Consider the following 18,236-nt stretch of genomic DNA (forward strand, 5'->3'; position numbering starts at 1 on the left):
ACTTCACTGCTCCAGACACCTTGTGTCCATCTACAAATCCCATCTAGAATCCAGCTACACCCCACACTACAAATTTCAAGCCCCCAGGATTTTTCCTATTACACCAGGCTATGCAGCAGGGCAGAGCAGCTCTGGCACAAATATGTGCAGACACCCGTGACACTGGACACGACAAACAAGGGGACGCTAAACACAACAACACGTTATGCTACTAACAATGTGACACAAGGATGAGAAAAATGTTCCTGGCAAGATTAATAATGGCAGGGACTGAGTGGATGCCAAAAGGGATGACCGATGCCAAGGTGACTGTGGATGGAGGGGGCTCCTTTAAGGAGCAGAAGAAAAGACTGGAACAGTGTGACCTCTTATAGGAGCTGTTGGTCACGATGATCAAGATGGCTGTGAGACAATGCTACGTTTAGAATGCTCTCTGTATTGTACGATCTTATAAGCCCTAGGTTCGAGAGCCTAGAGATGATGGCTGATGCTTGCGGTAAGGGCCTCGAGGGGAAAAGGCAGAGATCTCAGCCAAGGGACTCCAAGGACACACTAGGTAACACAGTACACCAGATAACACAACACAGACCAGAACTGTTCTGCACTGCACACCTTACAGCTGCAATCAAAAGCAGAGCCTCTCCCTTTTGCTGTCCTAAGAGGCCCCTTAGAGAACATCCCTTTACCCTCTGCTAATTTTTAGATCTGTCCCAGGAACTTCCAACCCACTATTCTCCTACCATCCCATCTCCAGGCAGTGACCCCAAACGTATCTTTTTGATGACCGGTGATGCGAATCCACGTTGGACCTGAAATGAGCCTGTCTCAGAGGGCCCCGTGACTGCCCGTTAGCCTCTCAGTCAGCTACAATAAAGAAAAACAAAAACAGTGTATGAGTTTAGTGTTATATGGGCCAAGTCCCAGCAAGTCAGCTACTTGCCCTTGCCTGAGGGTGCCTGGGTCCCCGTGTCCCCAGCTTCACCCTGCATCCAAGGATGTGGCTGTTATTATGAATGGCACCTGGGTTAGAGAGAGCCAGTTACATAGCATTTCTGTGAGTGCAGTGGATGAGCTTGTGTGCTGTAAGACATGTGAATGCCCCTACTACGCTTGTGAAAAGCCTTTGGGGGCCCCCAAATAGACACTGTTTCTCACCCTGCTGCCTTCAGGCCCCCCACAATAACTCCTAACCAGGTACCTGCTCACCCTCCCTCTCCTAGTCACAATCCTCAACTCATCTAAAGCCTCAGTCTCAAACATCATCTTTGACACAGGGCAGTTCTCTTTTGTGACATGATGAATTTGCTGAAAAAAGGGTTGCACTTGACACAACCTGGAGTTTCTAGAAGTTGCACTCCTCCTAAAAAAACCCAAAAAACCAACCAACCAACCAAAAAAAAAAAAAACCAACCCCAAAAAAAACCCCAATAAAACCAGAAATTACAAAAGCACCTTACCACCCCTGAACATACAACCTGAAGTCAGGAACTTAAATAATCCCTGTGTTCAATGCTGTTTTCTTCACTCTATCTTCAAAGCCTCTCTTGATTTAGATGCCCAAAAACCCCTGCTGAAAACAAGCTGAGATGTGCTGAAAGAGCCTCTTCACTGAAATGAGAAGAAAGCTCTTAACCTAGCAAATCCCAGGGAGGGAATGAAGCCCCTTAGCAAAGGCTGGGGTTAATATACCCCTGATGGTGCCCGCCTCTCATTCCCATGGCACCCAGGAAAAGGGAGGGGACACATCCCACCAGGTATAAAAGCTCTCAGAGAGGCTGCAGCTGTTTGGCTCCTCTGATTTGATTTTGAGGGGGGTAAAGGTCTTGATATAGGAGAAAACTCTACAGGTAAGCGACAGCACTTTCTTTTTTGCTACAACTACTTGGAGCAAAAGGGTAGAAAATTGGCAAGAAAGAAAACTTTGTGTTTAGGTAGCACAGCTAGGTAAGTTGGGTAATTTTTTGTTGACTTATTTAGTTATTCCTTAGGGACTAATAGGTAGTACTGCACATGTGATTAAGTAGGGTGAAGAAGAATAGTAATTATATGAATGATCTCAGTCTGCTTGGGGCTTCTAATTAGGGCTGTCTACATTATAAATACAAATAAGAAAAATAATAGACTCTTGGATAGTGTTGGTATTATGTATGTGCTGAACATGCTCCTATACAAGGTATTTGGTACTGGGGCATGGGTAGAAGCACTCTGAAATGCATATTTTAACCCTTAAAATGCTGAAAAAGGGAGAGCTTCCTTCAAGTGAAATGAGGAAATGGGGCAGTAACCTCCATTTAAACTGATACAATGGTAATTAAATGGCTTCTGCCCTTTAATTTAGTCCCTCAAAGTATTGGGAGAAGAGGGGTTTTCCTCACTTTAAATTTCTCATATAATGGAAAAAGGGGAAGTTTTCCCTTCCATTCAAGCCCTTAAAAACCTCAACCCTAAACCCTAACCCTGTCGACCAGTGTGAGTGGCTGCAAACGGAGGCTCTTTTCCATGGGAAAAAGAAGTCATTTTCCCAGGGTCTGAGTATCAGCTCCGAGGTGGCATGTGGGGCTTTAAGGGCATGCAGGGTCTTACTTGCTTCATTCCCCCGATTTCAAACACAGTAATGAAGGAGGAGTTGCTTCCCTCTGCTTAAACTCCTTTTGTCCTATAATTCCCATTTTTTTCTAGGGGCACTTTGGAGAGACTGGCAAGAGGAAATCAAAAGTGAAAAGGAGAAAGATTCCCCCCTGCAACTCCACGCGCTGGCGCATCTGCTAAGCTGCTGCTGCCTGGCAAGAAGGTTTGTCCCTCAGCACCTCCTTTAACTAATGCTCCACACATCCAAGTTCACATCCAGGTGCTCCGCCAGATCCTGTGAGAATCTCTCACTGTCATGTAGCCAGATGTACTATCACTTTCAGAGCCAGCAGCTGCACTAGGTTTCTTGCTTGTGTCTGTTAGAAGTGCTGCTTAGGGTGTCATGCCCATGTGAGGCATGGGCAGTCCAAACAAAACATGCCACAGATGTAAACTAGTGCATGAGTTATTGCTACTATTCATATTACTTTTAAATGCCAAAGGAGGTTGCAGTTATTGCTACAACATATCGCTATTCATAAAGCTGCTAACATCAGTGGTTATTTTTCAGACCGTTACTCAGGGTATTTTGCTATCATTTTCTTCAACTTAATTTTACTAGTCTGCTTCGTTCTTTTTTCATTTCTCCTGAGTGCTGTGGGTGGCAAAATATAAGCAGCCTTTGTTTAATTCCCTCCTTACTCCTGAAGGCTTGAATTACTTCACTTATTCGGAATCTGCTAATCTCCCGTGAGGACGGAGTCCCCACCTCTGCCTGCAGACCAGCGGACAAAGCTGCATTTCTCCCCACCTGAGCTGATTCCTTTTAATAAAGGCATTTAAAAGGAGAAAGATCTCCTGCCCATTTATTTCATTTAGTACCTTTCTTAAAACATCTTGCAGCACTGGTCTTGAGCTGGTTTGCATTCACTCCAACTTCTCCCACAGCAAAAGCTGGGACTAGGCGCACAGAATCTCTAAGTTCGTGCCAAACACTGGTCTTGCCAAAGAAGTGTTACAAACGTTGTCAGAAAGTAGCTAGCTGTTCTCATAATGGTGTGCCCTCACTCTACTACACTGTTTGCTTTAGGGCACAAATTGAAACAAAGTCAAGAATAATCACAAGACGGTAAATAATCTTTTAATGGCATAATACATGTTCAGTTTAATTTACATTCTGTATCACCCAAGTTTCTTCATAGAGTGTAATTCCAAATTCCCGTTTCGCCATGCAGGTGCTCATCATTCTTTGACCCATTAAGAACTGATGCCGCTGCAGTTGCCAGTTGGTGACTTACATGCTCAACACTGGTATTTCCAGCTGTAAAATTTAGTTTTTTAATACAACATCAGTTATTTTGCCTTTTAAACACCACAACATTTTTGTCACAGAATTCACTAAATAATTTTGAAGTAAGTCACCTACAGTAAACTGAATTCTACTTTTGATTATAGAGTGCTAGTCTGCAATAATTAAAAGAACTAGTGCAATAATGAAAGAGCTACCAAACAGGCAGAAATACTGTGCAAATTACATTGTTAGTAGTTTAAATATGCAGATAACACGTTCTACAAAATTTTTATATGAGTTTTTCCCTAGAACAGTTTCTCAAAGCAAAAAGAAAAAAAAAACAAGTGTGTCACTAATTTTAAGCTACTTTAATTAGCTCAAAGGTTCTTTGTTTTGTTGAAGTGCCAATTCTGAACATACAATCTGTAAAAGAAAAAATATATACGTATTTATGTATATATATGTATTCCTGGACATTAAATTCTCCTTTGACAAATAGTTCATGTAATAAAGGGCATGATGGTCTGGCAGGAATGAGGGAAAACAAACAAACAAACAGAAAACCAAATTACAAACCTCTCCAAAGGAAAAAAAAAAAAAACAAACGTGTCTGGAATTAATCCAGATTAGCCGTGCCCCTTCACAGCCAGCACTAGTCTTTCCTACTAAAAACTGCATGTGGTAGTTTTTAGAAATCAAAGAGAGGGAAGAACAGAAATGAAAGAGAGGGAAGAAAGAAACAGGCAACTTCAAAAAGGGAAAAAAACAATCCAAAAAGATACAGAGAAAACTTCAAGTGTTATGAAAGGAATCAGGCCTTGTGGTTCAAATACAAAAGTGGAGTTAGTTAACAGACACGTTTGTTCTATTAATGATGTAATATCAGTTTCCTTTTAAATTGGCACCTTAAGGACTGGAGACAAACTTCAGTTATAGCAGCGGTCAAAATTTTTCTCTAAAGCTAGAATTTCAAGTCATCAACAGTTTTTTTGAGGACAAAGTAAGTCCTTGTGCACAGGAATCAAAACCTAAGTGCTTATTAAAAACTTTGTCTACTGAATGTTACCACCATATATGCCAGATTTTTTAACTGTTACTGTAACTGAAAACAGCATTGGGGTATTCACATTCTGAACAGACAACAATGGAAAAGAATGATACCAAAAAAACTCACCAGAATTTCCTTTGTATGCAATACCATGTTGACCTAATAAAACTCTAAGTTTTTTTATTTCTTCAGAAAGTTGCTTGTATTCCTAAGAAAGAAAATATATTAAAAATTGCCCACCCACTTTTCAAATACATACCTAGATTGAGAGCTTTTAAGAAAAAAATGTGTCTGTGCACAGCTGTTACACTTCTTGGCTTTGAAGAACTTAAGTGCTTGTTCCAAGAACATAGAGCAAATTTTAGAAAAAGATACATGTCTGTGTTGCCAAAAGAGAAGCCAGCTTTTTTGAAGCCCAAGAGTAAAAATTAGAAATGCTTTCCTATCTGTCCTGTAATTAGAATTTTATCATAGAACAAATCTTAAGTTTGCTTCGGGGCTACCGTTATTTTATAATTATCGTAATTCTGCGGTCTGGAAATTTGTCAACTCCTCTACTCCTGGCCTAGTAACTTCATGTTCTTGCTCTCAGCATTTTCTGTTCCTGACCTTACTGACGGGGATTGCTTAGTTATTTTGAGACTCAAAGCACATACCTGAAATCTCAGAGCAGCCCCTATTTTTTGCTGTGTTTTGGTGGTTACATGAATAAAGATAAAGCAAAAGAATAAGTATTTAAGATTCTGTGTTTACCAAACCAGCCAATTTATGTCAATTAAGCTATGATGAAGCCAGAAAAAGAAATAGAAATTATAAAATACTGTATTGTTAATGAGTGAAAAAAATAATCACGTGACTGTTCCAGCTCCTACCAGATCAAAATGGTGGTCTTTATATTAAAGTCTATTCAGCTTAACCGTAGTTTTATTTAGCAATATTAATGAATTACTACATGGTGTTTTGTCTTTGCTACATTTTTCAAATAAAAAGACAACACCAACTGCTTCTCTGCATTGTAATGAATGAATTCCCATCCGTGATCTTTTTCTGATGGTCAGGTTGTGCTCTTTTAGGCAGAGCACACCTTCTGCCTCTATTTTCCCCATTCCAACTCTGTTGCAGGAGAACTGTTCACATACACAAGAGTCACTCAGAAATAAATACAGCCATTCTGCCTTTTGCTTGTGCAACAGCTAATGCATTCTTACACAAGTTTGGGTAATTATTCACAGAGATAATTATCCACAGAGATTATTTAAAGTGTCAACATTCTCGAGGTTGGTTACACATTTATCTTTGCTAGTAATTTCTTCCTGTCTCCAGACTGATATTCCCCAGAAAGAGTACCTACAAGGGGTTCATAACCCAGGCGCATACACCAATTCCTTCGCAACCCCCCATCTTCTTACTGGGCATTCATTTTTGCTGGTTTGTTTTTGACTTAGGGGCTATAATAAAGATACCGAATCACACTACATGCAGGCCGTCACATATTGAAACCAGAAAGGATAACCCCATGAAGAGATTCAGCTGAACACCAAGGGAATTTACATAATGCTCTCTCACTGATACTGTCATATAGTGAAAAGTTGGCAATTCCACATTGTAAATATTATGCTCTATACCTTACTGCACTTTTCCACTGATTCAAATTCCAGAGTTATTTTCTTACTCTGTTTTTCACCTTCATTTTCTTCTGTTGCTTTTAGAAGTCCTGCTTCCTCAAAAATCTCTTTCAGAATTTTTTTGTAACCCTAGAAAAGAAAGTTTCCAAAAGGTGATAGATCAATCTATTAAACTCTCCATCTCTGCTTGTAATTTGCACTGGCCATTCCAAGTCCTCAAGCTTCATTACCAGTTCATATAGCAGTTACAGAACACAAAAATTACTATTTGCCAACTGCAGAATAAATGCATCTACTCCGAAAGGAGAAACTACAGAAGCCGGGTTTGGCTATTTGACAGTAACTTTTTTTTTTTTTTACCAAATAGAGTTGAAAGAATTAATAAACCTGGTCGGTTATTAGTTCGTCGTACAGAAGCTGCTCTGCTTCATCCCACTTCCTCTGTAGTGCTTCAGTCAGAGTTGGATAAACTGAAAAATGGAAGTCAAACCATGTAAAAACCAGGAGTGCTGTCCTGCATTAGTTAATGTATCCTCTAGTATCATGCAGGAATATTTGTTTTAAGAACTCGATGTTTCTTTACAGTACACAGCCTCCACTGCTTTCAAGAGGCTTATGCTTAAATTGCACTTTGCACATTTGAAGTTTCTGGAGAATGACCAGAAAATTTTCCTATTTCCAGGAAATAGGAAAAAGGCCTCATATTCCTTTGCTCAATTCTAATGGAGATTTTTTGTAATGTAAGTAAATGGGCAGATAGTACAGGGCTTATTCCTACAGACCAAGAAAAGAAAAAAAATTATTCACTGGGTCTACACTAGCAATGACAAAAAAATAAATTACAAATTTATAATCTCAAATTTAAAAAAATATTTGAGAAATACCTGTGTTATAATGACTTCATATAATATGTTAACATTTATTACTAACTCATATTAAGGTACTAACTCAACCTAAAAATGGACACTCTGAGGATAGTGTATAGGCTAGCTGTTCCACAAAGTATTTTTTAAATCTTACCTAAAAGTGAGTGGGGATGGCACACGAGAGGAGTCTCAAATGTCAAAGAGTAAACACAAGTACTTGGCTCAGACACATAAGCCAATTTATTGCTCTTCCCACAAACAAGATGAACCTAAACATCAGTAAAAACAAATATGAGCAAAAAATGTCTACAAGAAACGATACCATCACTGATGATCTATCTGCTGTGTTCCAATGCCAGTAGATGCATTTCTGCACATACTGTCATGTCAAAGCTTCCAGCGCCTTTTTTTTACTTCTTTCAGACAGAAAAAGCATCACAGCAAGCACATCATCCATTTATTTTATCAAATGTGAAAATTGTTTTCTCTAATGGGAAATGATTCTCCCCACCAACCACTGTTCCTTGAACTACTAAGTACCGTATTTCCAGCAAGAATGAGAGTAAAAAGGACAGTGAATAGGATGCCTTTAGAATGTCATCTAACATAAGCACAATCTTCTTAAATTTTATTTCTGACCAATGTGCTAATTTAAGAATACAAGACACATCCAGACTGCAGAGAATTGTTTTCATCTTTAGATTTGCAGCACCAACATTTTCTGTCTTCAAAATGAAATGCCAGTGAAAAATTCAATCGCAATCTCAAAGGTCATACAATATGAATTCTTCCTGCAGCTTCCATGAGAAATAAAGATGTTAAGCAGGCACCTCCATTAGAGTATAACATTTTCACCATGGCCAGGATATGGCAGCCAAGTTGGCAGCTAACTGCAAGAGATTCAACAAGGAGAAGTGCTGAGTAATGCACTTTGATAATAGCAACCCCGTGCGCTGCTCCAGGCTTGGGCAAGAATAGCTGGAAAGCTGCCTGGTGGAAAAAGACCTGGGGGTGCCGGCTGACAGGTGCTACTCATCAGATTTGTGCTCTAGACCCTTCCACAGCTCCAGTGCCCTTCTCCAGACATGCTCCATCACCTCAAAGTCTTTCTTAAAATGTCCCAAGTGCTTGTTCTAACACCACGCTTAGCTTCTCAGCATGCTATTGTTAACTGCCGAATTCTCTTCCCTCCTTTCTCCTGAATGTTTTTAATAGGCTGGCATCTTGAATTCTGCAAAGAGCTCTTTTTCTTTATTTTGCTCGACAGACATTACAAAGCACTGTACTGTATTTCTACAGTAATAATTATACCACTCTATCAAAGAAAAAAAGAGTTGTAAGTAACCAATGTCCTCAAAATTTTATCCTGATTCTAGCTTTCCTCCTCCAGTCATTCACATAATCTCTGCAGGAATTCCTCTTTATGTTTCCTATCACAGCTTAAATGATGACTTCTTCAGGGTAGGAATATTTCAGTTTGTAGTCTCACAAGTGTTTGTAGAGTCATGCTGTCTGAATTAGCATAGTCTAAGTTATTATACCTTTGTCTGTCTGCTCTTAGTTTCACAGGAGTCTCCTTCCCTCATCCACATTCCAACGAATGTGTTGTTGTCAATTTCCCATTCGTGCCAGATTCTGAAAAAAGAGGACGCTATTTTGTTTTCAGTTACTGGACAAAAAAAGATGAACCTTCAGGAAGAAAATCACGAATACCCTTGTACCATGTTCAATTTAAATGTATATACTTCATTTTTGTTGTCACAGGATTTCCGCTTCCTACAGCCAACACCTTAGAAGCAGTGTAGTTATCCAGGTTGCTATATAGGACACATCAACAGCACTTTTGAGAGCAGTTTGCAAACCATTTGCAGTTAGAAATCTGTGTTTAAGTCTAGTAAAATAAAGTTTATAGATCAACCCTACAACAATTCCATGAGGCTAAGTACACCGTGCAACTCGGTTTGATTGCAGGATTTTTAGTGCTGGTGACAGCACTAGCTGGTGAGAGCACCTACAAAAACCAATCTACTTCTGTTAGTCCTAAAGCCTGATACTCTCAGCATGGCGACGTACCAGTTTCCTCACATACCCACTTACTGTTTTGCACATAGGAAAAAAAGATAAATCTATATACAAAATATCTAGAAAAGCAATGGTCTGGTTTATATTGTTTAACAACCATTAGGCATAAAGCACTCTTTTAATTTTGTAATATTTGTATTTAACCCAAACTGCAAATAGTTAATGGCCATGAAATCTACGTTAATATAAGCTGTAATTAGACATTATTGAATTTCTCACATTAACATATCACACTTGCAGTTGGCAGGGGTTATTAATCAGTCTCCAGCTAAAATAGGAGGTTAGTATTTATCAACAACAACAAAAAAAAAATCTGAATTTTTCAAGACAGGATGTTTTTATGTATAACGCCTTGGGAACTACCATGACCTAAGCTCAGCAATGGAAGAATCTCAGTTTTAAAACGGCCTCATTTTTATAATCTAAGAAGCGGCCTGCTGACAACATAGCTAAAACGTAAAAGGTCTAAATGCCTCACCCTAAAATCCCACTATAGGCATTCCATCGAAAAGTCTGCTCATGCTGAGTGACATTATGGAATGGACAAAACTCATACTTGTACCTTAAAAGGAGAGAAGAGAAACAGAAAATAAGAAATGTTTCAGATTGGAATAAAAAACTAGTTTATTCCTAGTAAGTATATAAGCAAATATCCAAATCCATTACTCACGTGGATTCCACAAAACTGAAACACTTGCCAGCAAGCCTAAAGAGATGTGCGGGGCCTAAAAACATCACAATATGACATAAAGGAAAAAGAATGTTTTGGTTAAATTTAAGCAAGCTGCTGTGGTGATAAAAGTGCGAGGAGTATGTAACAAATTTAATTCTCTGCTATACATAAGGAAATTTTTATCTTCCATGTGAATTACCTTAAGTTCTTACCAGCACTATACAGGATTGCATCACAATCGTTTATCATTCTCACTACCCAGTGGAATAGATAAGCCTAATTTGACAACAAAAATGAGAAACCCATATAGAAATAAACATTTGGAGCCCAGGTCCATAAGAGGAATCATCAGAGCAGATCCTGCCAAAATCTAACATTGAAATAGTTGAAACTCTTGCTTGGCAGCTCCAAATTCATCCAAACTCCACAAGTTTATACTAGTAAAGCTCATTTTTTCAAAATGTTAACAGTGCTGCAGATTTATTTTGAGATTCTCAAACTGGATATTCTTTTTTGCCATTTGCCTTCAGGTCTGATCCAGGTAGTATTCAACAAGATAAAACTTTTGCTGTCAGACAGATCAGCAGTTGCAATTCTATTCTTTTAGTATTGACTGCAAGGCTTGCCGCCAAAGAAATCCAAGACAAGTAACTTGTCCTTAAAAAGAGGGCAAAAAGTTCTGAACTACATGCTAGAGGAGTATTTCAGTATCTCTCATATAAGGAAATTTACCTTGGAATTACTAAATATTTATGAGGAAAGAAGAAAAGAGATTACAAAGCAAATAAAGTAAAACCCCATCCTGGATTCAAATTCCCCGCTCTCAGGATTGTGTAGGTTCTTTTTCCAAGTATCTAGACAAGCAATCCTACAAACAAAGGTCAGACTACCAGAATCACGCCCTCCAGAATGCTTTAACCACTGGGCTGCAGGGATACTGGGATACAGGCAGGTGCTCTTTCCCAGGTGTTCTTCTGACTGCACGATCTTGCATTTCATTCTAGAGATGGGCTTGGCCAAAGGGTTTGCTCCTCTACTACATGAAATCTGTGCCTCAGTGATTATGATGCTCTCCCCGCAAATGAAAAACAGCAAATGTGAATGTGTCCATAAGTAATGCATTAAACTCACGTCTCCCTTTCCAGGGCAAATGCTGTAGAAGAGAAACTACCAGAACTATTACCCCAACTGTTTTGTAGAAGAAAAGAACAAGTACGGTTTCCATGCTAAAGAGATAATTCTGCAAGGCAGGGTTCCATGCCCTTAGGTTCCTGTTCCATATACACTCCCAATTTTTGGCTACATGTAAGATCCCACAACAAAGAAAGAAGGATTTCTGGTGTGCTGTCCTTTTTTTCCTACTACTTTTGGCAGCTTCTCATTCAGCATTCTATTACTAATCCTATTTCTAACTATTTCACATTTCCCATGCAGTACATGCAGAATTATACACTTGAGTTTATAAAAAGTGACAGAAATCATTAAGCATAATCACATTCAATGTCGTCATACCAAAATGCCTTTCCTGAATCTGAACAAGGTTTAAGTTTCTGCCTAAGGTTAGCAGAGAGACAAGAGTTACTCCCTTTTGCTTAATCTTTGCCTTCGGTGTTTATTTGCTCTCCTCTAGGGATGGCCTACAACTTGGTACATTCCTGTTAATTTTGCTTAAGGGATGTATTTATGTTGCAACACTGAGGCTGTGTGTGTGAAATCGAGCCCTTCTGACTGGTTCCAAACCTACTCTTAGGAGTTCTTTTTAAAAATATTTTTGGGTACTAAGTACTACTGGATGATGGGATGACTTTTATATGATAATCTCAATGACATTGAGGATTGTGTCAAGAGAAAAGAGTGTTTACTGTGGGCCAAAAGGATCTTTTACAGGCTAGAAAAACACAAAATAAAACATATGCATAGTCCCATCGCAAAAACAGTATTAATAGCACCGGGACCTGGAACCACCAGTGAAGGTAATATAGGTTTTAATCCTTCTGGAGCACAATAAAATATATTTGCCCGTGCTTATTTTACATGATGCCTATAAAACAACACACAAAATTCGGTTTTGTATGCATAAAGTCGAAATAGACTATTTGCACTGCAAACAACTGTTGATACATGATGAAAACTGTACCAAAAAAAAAAAAGAAAGAAAAAAGTAACGGTTGCATATACCTGATACTGCAGACGGGGACATCTTTGGCTGCAGTCTATTTGTTTGAGGCAAGAATGGATTATTCAACCTTTCAAAAGAAGGAAAGTTAAACGTTTAAGGCTGAGTTATGCATCTGGGCGTCCACACATCCTCCCCTACCTGTGTGTCTCAATACCGACGGCCGCCGCCGGCGGGCCAATTGCGTTGCTAAAAACGGGCTGGAGCGGACACGACGGCAAATAGACCCGAACCCGTCGAGTGCAGGTGGATCGCGGGACGACACAGCGAGCAGGCGGCCACGTACCCGAACGTATTCGGCTCCTCGACGATCTTCATTTTCCCCGCCGAGGCGAAGAGACCTGATAGGAGAGAGCAGTTGGGCGCGACGGATGGACCAAGCGACCGCCATCGCCCGCCCCCGCCGCGGCCCCGGCACCCACCCAGCGCCGCGCTCAGCGCCGCAAGCAGCACCCGAGCCGCCATCGCCCGCTCCGCGGGAAGCGGAAGTGCGCCACGCCGCGGGGCGGTGTCTCCGCCGAGCGCGGCCATGGAGCGCGGGGACCGGCGCGGGGACCGGCGCGGGGACCGGCGCGGAGCTCTCAGCCTCGAGGCTTTCGCGGCGGAAGCGGAGGCCGCGCTGGAAGGTGCGTGAGGCGCCGCGGGACGCGCGCGAGGGCAGGCGGGTCCTGCCGAGGTGTGCCGTTGCTGTTGCACTTGCTCCTTTCCAGCTTGCCTGGACGGCGAGACGGCCGCGGATGGGGGCGCTCGGGAGGCCAAGTTCCCCTGCCCCCTTGCCATGTGGGAGCTCGGACACTGCGATCCCAAGAAATGCACCGGGAGAAAACTAGCTCGGAAGGGGTTGCTGCGAACCCTGCGCCTCCGCCAGAGATTCCCAGGCGTCGTCCTGAGTCCGCTGGCCACGGAGTACGTCTCTCCGGCTGACAGGTAGAGGCCTCTGTGCCTGTTAGCAAAACTCGAGGGAAGTGGGGGAGGTGTAGACTGTGAGGGTCACCACTTGGTTCAAATACCGTCCTGATGCTATATTAAAGAACCACTGATACATGGCTGAAACTCATATGGAATAAAATTGACCTTCTTATGACGTTGCACTGATGCATGAACACGAGAAATAGTCGTTTTATCGAATCAGCTTAACATTTTTACACAGCTAGTATGAGAAAAGCATCTGTAGCTCCCAATGAAAAATCAAAGTGCACGTCCTGTAGGTTAATTTCTTCAGAGCATGGCCCTGTAGCTGCTGTGTCTTTTATCCTGCTATATGTAAGTTCTTTAGTTAGACAACACAATGTGTTAACCCAAAAACTTTTTGCAGAAAAGGAGAATTTTCTTCAAATGTGCCTGCAGAATTTTTATAAAGATATACTTACTCAGAGAAAAGATTTGTCTCTAGAAGCAGAGAGAACCTAGCAGAGAACCTACTAGGAACTTCGGTGTAGTTGAAGGTGTGAACATTACTATTAACCACACTTCTGTCACATTTTTAAACACAGAATCATTCACATTTGATTTTGAACCACATGGGTAAACTTTTTTTTGCCATTTGCATGTGTGGAGGAAAACAGTGCTACTATTCTTTCTCATTGCATCTCTGTTAGAGGTTATTGTAAAGCATATGGGTTTTGATTAACAAAATCAGGGGATGTATGCAAGTTTGTTGCCAGTATAAAGCATCAATTGGAATTCTCACTTCATCAGTATAATGGTAACAATTTTTCAAATACAGTGACGTTTCTTTTTTTTTCAGATGTGTCATTGCTCAGAATGGAATTGCAGTCATAGATTGCTCATGGGCCAAGCTAGAAGAAACTCCCTTTCAGAGAATGAGGGGAAGTCATCTGCGATTGCTGCCTTACTTGGTGGCTGCAAATCCTGTAAACTACGGTCGGCCATGCAAGCTGTCCTGTGTGGAAGCTTTTGCTGCGGCGTTTTGCATTGTTGGTAGGCTCCATTTGTGTGATGTGAAGTATGGTGCTAGCAACTGCCACATCTTTAATAAATCAGAAGAGATGGGCTGCGGCAAAATAAACTGTAATGTTGTCATATGGGTTGTCACTTGCTTGACTTTGGGATCAGATTGTCTAGCTTTCTTCCAAGTGCGTGTTATCGGTTGCACTGAGGTATCCGTGGAGTATTCATGTCAGCTACTAAACAGGACACAAACTGATAATCCTCATTTTGTCTGGATGGTGCATAACCTTAAAAAACTGTTAAAAAAAAGAAGAGAACACAAATGGTTAGGCAAGACTGTCTTAATGAGAGGTAACAGCTGGCTGTTAACAGGGTGAGGTCTGGATAAGAACTAAGAAATTGCCCCCTCTTGTGATGTTTTGCAGACTCATCACAGAACTTTGATAAGAAATGCTCTATATTTAACCATACTGCAGACAAATCTTACCTTCTGAAAATACTGTACAATTTGCCTTGTACTGAAAGGCTGTGGGACCCAGAATCATTCATTACCTGTATAGAATACTTTTATGTAGCACTTGCTAGAAGGCTATGAACTATTCTTGGGTTCAGTTCCATGTTTCAAGTTAAACTGAAATTTGAAAATATTTGTAGTCTTTCCAAAAGTTTTAATCCCCAAACACTGAAAGAAACACTGGCAAACATCTTTCATGTATTGACATGAATGCACATACCGAACTAGAAGCCAAGTGAAATCTCACAGTAAAGAAGAAAACTGATGAATTATTTTCTGTTTTAGGATTCCCAGATCTAGCCACCATTCTTCTAAGGAAATTTAAATGGGGTAAGGCATTTCTTGACCTGAACAAAAATCTCTTGGAAAAATATGCAGCCTGTCATTGCCAGGACGACATGCTAATCATTGAGAAGGACTTCTTAGCCTGTGTCCAAGAAAAAAAAGATGAAGAAGTAGGTAAGAGAAAAACAGAAACAGTACACATGCCCTTTTTCTAACTAGTTTCTTCACAGTCTTTTTCTTAAATCTCATAAAAATATTAGCCAGGTAGAAGATAAGTGCTTTGCTTTGCTGATATGTGTTGTTCTGTCTTTATACTGTGCTAAGTGTACCTGTTAGCCCATTTTTTTCAACTCAAATAGGGTGAAAATGACTAAAGCAATTTAATGCATAGAGTATTCACAGCTGAACTGTAAAGCAGTTACCCTTATTCAGCTAACCAAATTGGAAAACTTAGGAGCAAAAAGAAAATACAATGCTTCCTTGTTTTCTATACAGATGTTAAAAGCAGAGTATGAGTAAAAAGACTAGTAATTGAGAAGGAACTATAAGGCAAATATAGGGATACAGTCGATACCAAGTTAGTTACACATAAATCTAAGAAGGACTTTTAATAGACATATTTATATAGTCCTTAATCAAGATGTTTAAAATCAGATCTTTATTTAATTATCTATAAAGATAATGAAAATAATTTATAATAAGTATGAGTAGTTTATTCCCAAAGTCTTCCAGTAATTTATTGCAATCCCAGTATTTCAGGCTGTATTCACCAGTGAATGCCTGGTCTCATTCAAGACAGCACAAAGGCAGGCAAATAATCAAGAACATATGAAAAGCAGTTATCCGAATCAACATTTTCCTTTAGTGGTGATTAAGCCCTTAAAACAGGCCAGGGGCTCATACTGCAAGAAGATGGTCAGTAGCCTTCACTTGCTCTAATCTCTTTGCCATGATACTGAATTAAACCATCCTCTTGTTGGAGGCCTAACTAGTTAGATTAAACTGAAGACAGCTCTTAAGAGGCAACATGGCTGTGCCACTTAAAGCACACTTCCACCTACAATCCTATGTATTTTCTGGTTGAACTGCAGAACCAAGAGTCGTTTGACTTTTCTGACAGTTCTTCCCAGCTACTTCAGCCAACATAAGCCCAGCCTTACCCTTACTCAGCAAGAGCTAAACCTGGGCAGCTGTAACTCACGTCTCAGTGGATATCAGCTAACTAGACAGCCGTTTTAGAACTTAATCTGTGTTTTCTTACCCAAAGCCTTAGAAACCTACTAATACAATCTGACCACCTCTAAAGGGCAACAGAATCCCTTGCAGGGGGTGAGGGAAACGAGTGAAAAGCCTAGACTGTGCAGGCAGGACTTCTGTTATTTTCTCATCTCCCCCAGTTTCTCCTCCATCTCCCCAAGTTTCTCCTCAAACAACTATGGTAAACTTATGAGAGATGTGAACTAGTCTTTCCGTGCCTTTCCCTCCCTGCCACTAATCTGTGAAAATGAAGGAAGACCATTAAGAAAATGCTTTTTCCATCTTCTTTTTCCAGATCCATTTGATGTTGACTTAGAAAAAGAATTTTTTAATCCCAACAGGCCAGTGAATTCCTCAGGGTAATGAAATTTAATTTAAATAATAGTTTTACTTACTGTAAGTTATTTTGCGTTTATAATCTTGAAAAATGTTTCCAGTCTAGCACCAAGGAAGGAAGACTCTGAGGAGGACAGCATGAGCAATCCAGATGATGCCACTGAAAGTAGCGAAAGCATTGATGAGAGCAATCCAGAAGAAATAAAAATCCCCAACAATCCCAAAGAGTTGTAACATCTTGTATAAAGAAATTTTCTTGTGTATACTTGAGTGTGTCTTCTTCATCTGTAACTTGGTGCTTAGCAAACCTCGGTCTCTCTGCAGGTTTGTAGGTATTTTTATGCACAAGAGCTCTAGGTTATTTAATTTTTAGGTAAGTATGGAACATTAAATTATTTTGTGAGGAGTTTGAAGCTTAGTTACAAGTTAAAAAATAACCCAGTATTCTAAGCAGTGTGTCTGGAAAGTGGTTTATAGGGGATTATTTTTAACTAATAGTATATTAGGTAAACTTTCTTAACTTCTGGTCTATATTTCAACAGTAGAACTCGACTAAGTTATTGGCCTGTTCATGGTTACCTACCACATAGGGAGTCTCTAGACTTTTTGCAGGCTTGAACCTGCCGCACATATTTCAACTGCTTCATCCATTTAGAATAAACTGAGCTAAGCCTGAAAGGAAAAAAAATGCTTCTTGGAATTGCTTTAACATTTCAGTATGTCTTTTCAGGAACTTTTAATTGCTCATTTTATTTACTCTGATACAGTCCTAAGCAACAACACAGTGTTTTGGGCACTTCAGAATTTTACTGTGAAATTTCACATCGCAGGTTCATCAGTGCCATCTCTGTGTATTTTCATCACTCAAAGTGGCATTGTACGAAATCAGAAGTACACATTGTCTGGCCCTTAAAGCTTTGTGACAGATTCGTACCAGCACTAGTATCTTAGGTCACTTTTCCTGACGTCTGCCAGTTTGTATAGTGAAAACAAGCTGTTAGCAGTTGTTTTCTATATAGTTAAATAGAAAAGTCTTTGGAGATTCAAGCACCCATCTGAAACCTAAACTTTAGCGATCCTTCAGTGGAATTGGAGATACTAAGGACAATTCGTAGACTCACCTTCACAAATCCAAGTTCTTCACATCACAGGACTTTCTCCTCTTCTCCCTCTACTACTAGAGGGATTAAATACTAGTGCTACTAGAGCTAAAGCTGGGAGTAACAGCAGCAGTTTGGGTAGTACATGTACTCAATTTCCCTTTTAAAAACAAGAAGCACAAGTAAATTAATTCTACAAGGAGACATTCCCTTTGATTTGGTTTTTTCAGTAACTTTCCCACCCATATGAAATCTGTTCCAAATGTGCTGCTTTAGCAAGGATTTCTTAGACAGTAACAAGAAAGCAATCCAACAAAACTTTTAAAAGACTGAGAACCCTGTGAGCATGTCAGCTGTTCTCATTTGGGGGAATGCTTTTACATTATTAGGCTGTAGTAATCAAATGCAGACAAGCAAAACAGATCTGAGAACAGAGCTGTATAACTTAGATTAACCTAAGTGCTGAGCTGCAGCCTCTTTTTAATAAAACCACTGAAGAAAGTA

At 40.0% G+C, this 18,236-nt stretch overlaps 2 protein-coding genes and 1 long non-coding RNA gene across 3 annotated transcripts; 2 read left to right on the forward strand and 1 right to left on the reverse strand.

Annotated features, from left to right (window-relative positions):
• Positions 1–1,724: 1,724 nt before the first annotated feature.
• LOC120512886 lies at positions 1,725–2,791 on the forward strand. Its single transcript, XR_005630153.1, has 2 exons — positions 1,725–1,847; positions 2,680–2,791. It is a non-coding gene; the product is annotated as an uncharacterized LOC120512886 (long non-coding RNA).
• Positions 2,792–3,684: 893 nt separating this feature from the next.
• Positions 3,685–12,899, reverse strand: GNPTG (N-acetylglucosamine-1-phosphate transferase subunit gamma). Its single transcript, XM_039732609.1, has 11 exons — positions 12,752–12,899; positions 12,616–12,670; positions 12,332–12,399; positions 10,151–10,205; positions 9,959–10,042; positions 8,940–9,033; positions 7,553–7,667; positions 6,920–7,002; positions 6,533–6,661; positions 5,034–5,115; positions 3,685–3,889 (listed from the first exon to the last, which is right to left on the reverse strand). Exons 1-11 carry the CDS (start codon positions 12,858–12,860, stop codon positions 3,765–3,767), a joined length of 999 nt encoding a protein of 332 aa, XP_039588543.1. The 5' UTR covers positions 12,861–12,899; the 3' UTR covers positions 3,685–3,764.
• Positions 12,830–16,897, forward strand: TSR3 (TSR3 ribosome maturation factor). Its single transcript, XM_039732610.1, has 6 exons — positions 12,830–12,955; positions 13,040–13,256; positions 14,077–14,270; positions 15,040–15,213; positions 16,592–16,655; positions 16,734–16,897. Exons 1-6 carry the CDS (start codon positions 12,859–12,861, stop codon positions 16,864–16,866), a joined length of 879 nt encoding a protein of 292 aa, XP_039588544.1. The 5' UTR covers positions 12,830–12,858; the 3' UTR covers positions 16,867–16,897.
• The last annotated feature ends 1,339 nt before the right edge of the window (positions 16,898–18,236 follow it).

Source organism: Passer montanus, unplaced genomic scaffold, assembly GCF_014805655.1.
Source record: "Passer montanus isolate IOZ18808 unplaced genomic scaffold, ASM1480565v1 scaffold8, whole genome shotgun sequence".
NCBI classification, from domain to species: domain Eukaryota; kingdom Metazoa; phylum Chordata; class Aves; order Passeriformes; family Passeridae; genus Passer; species Passer montanus.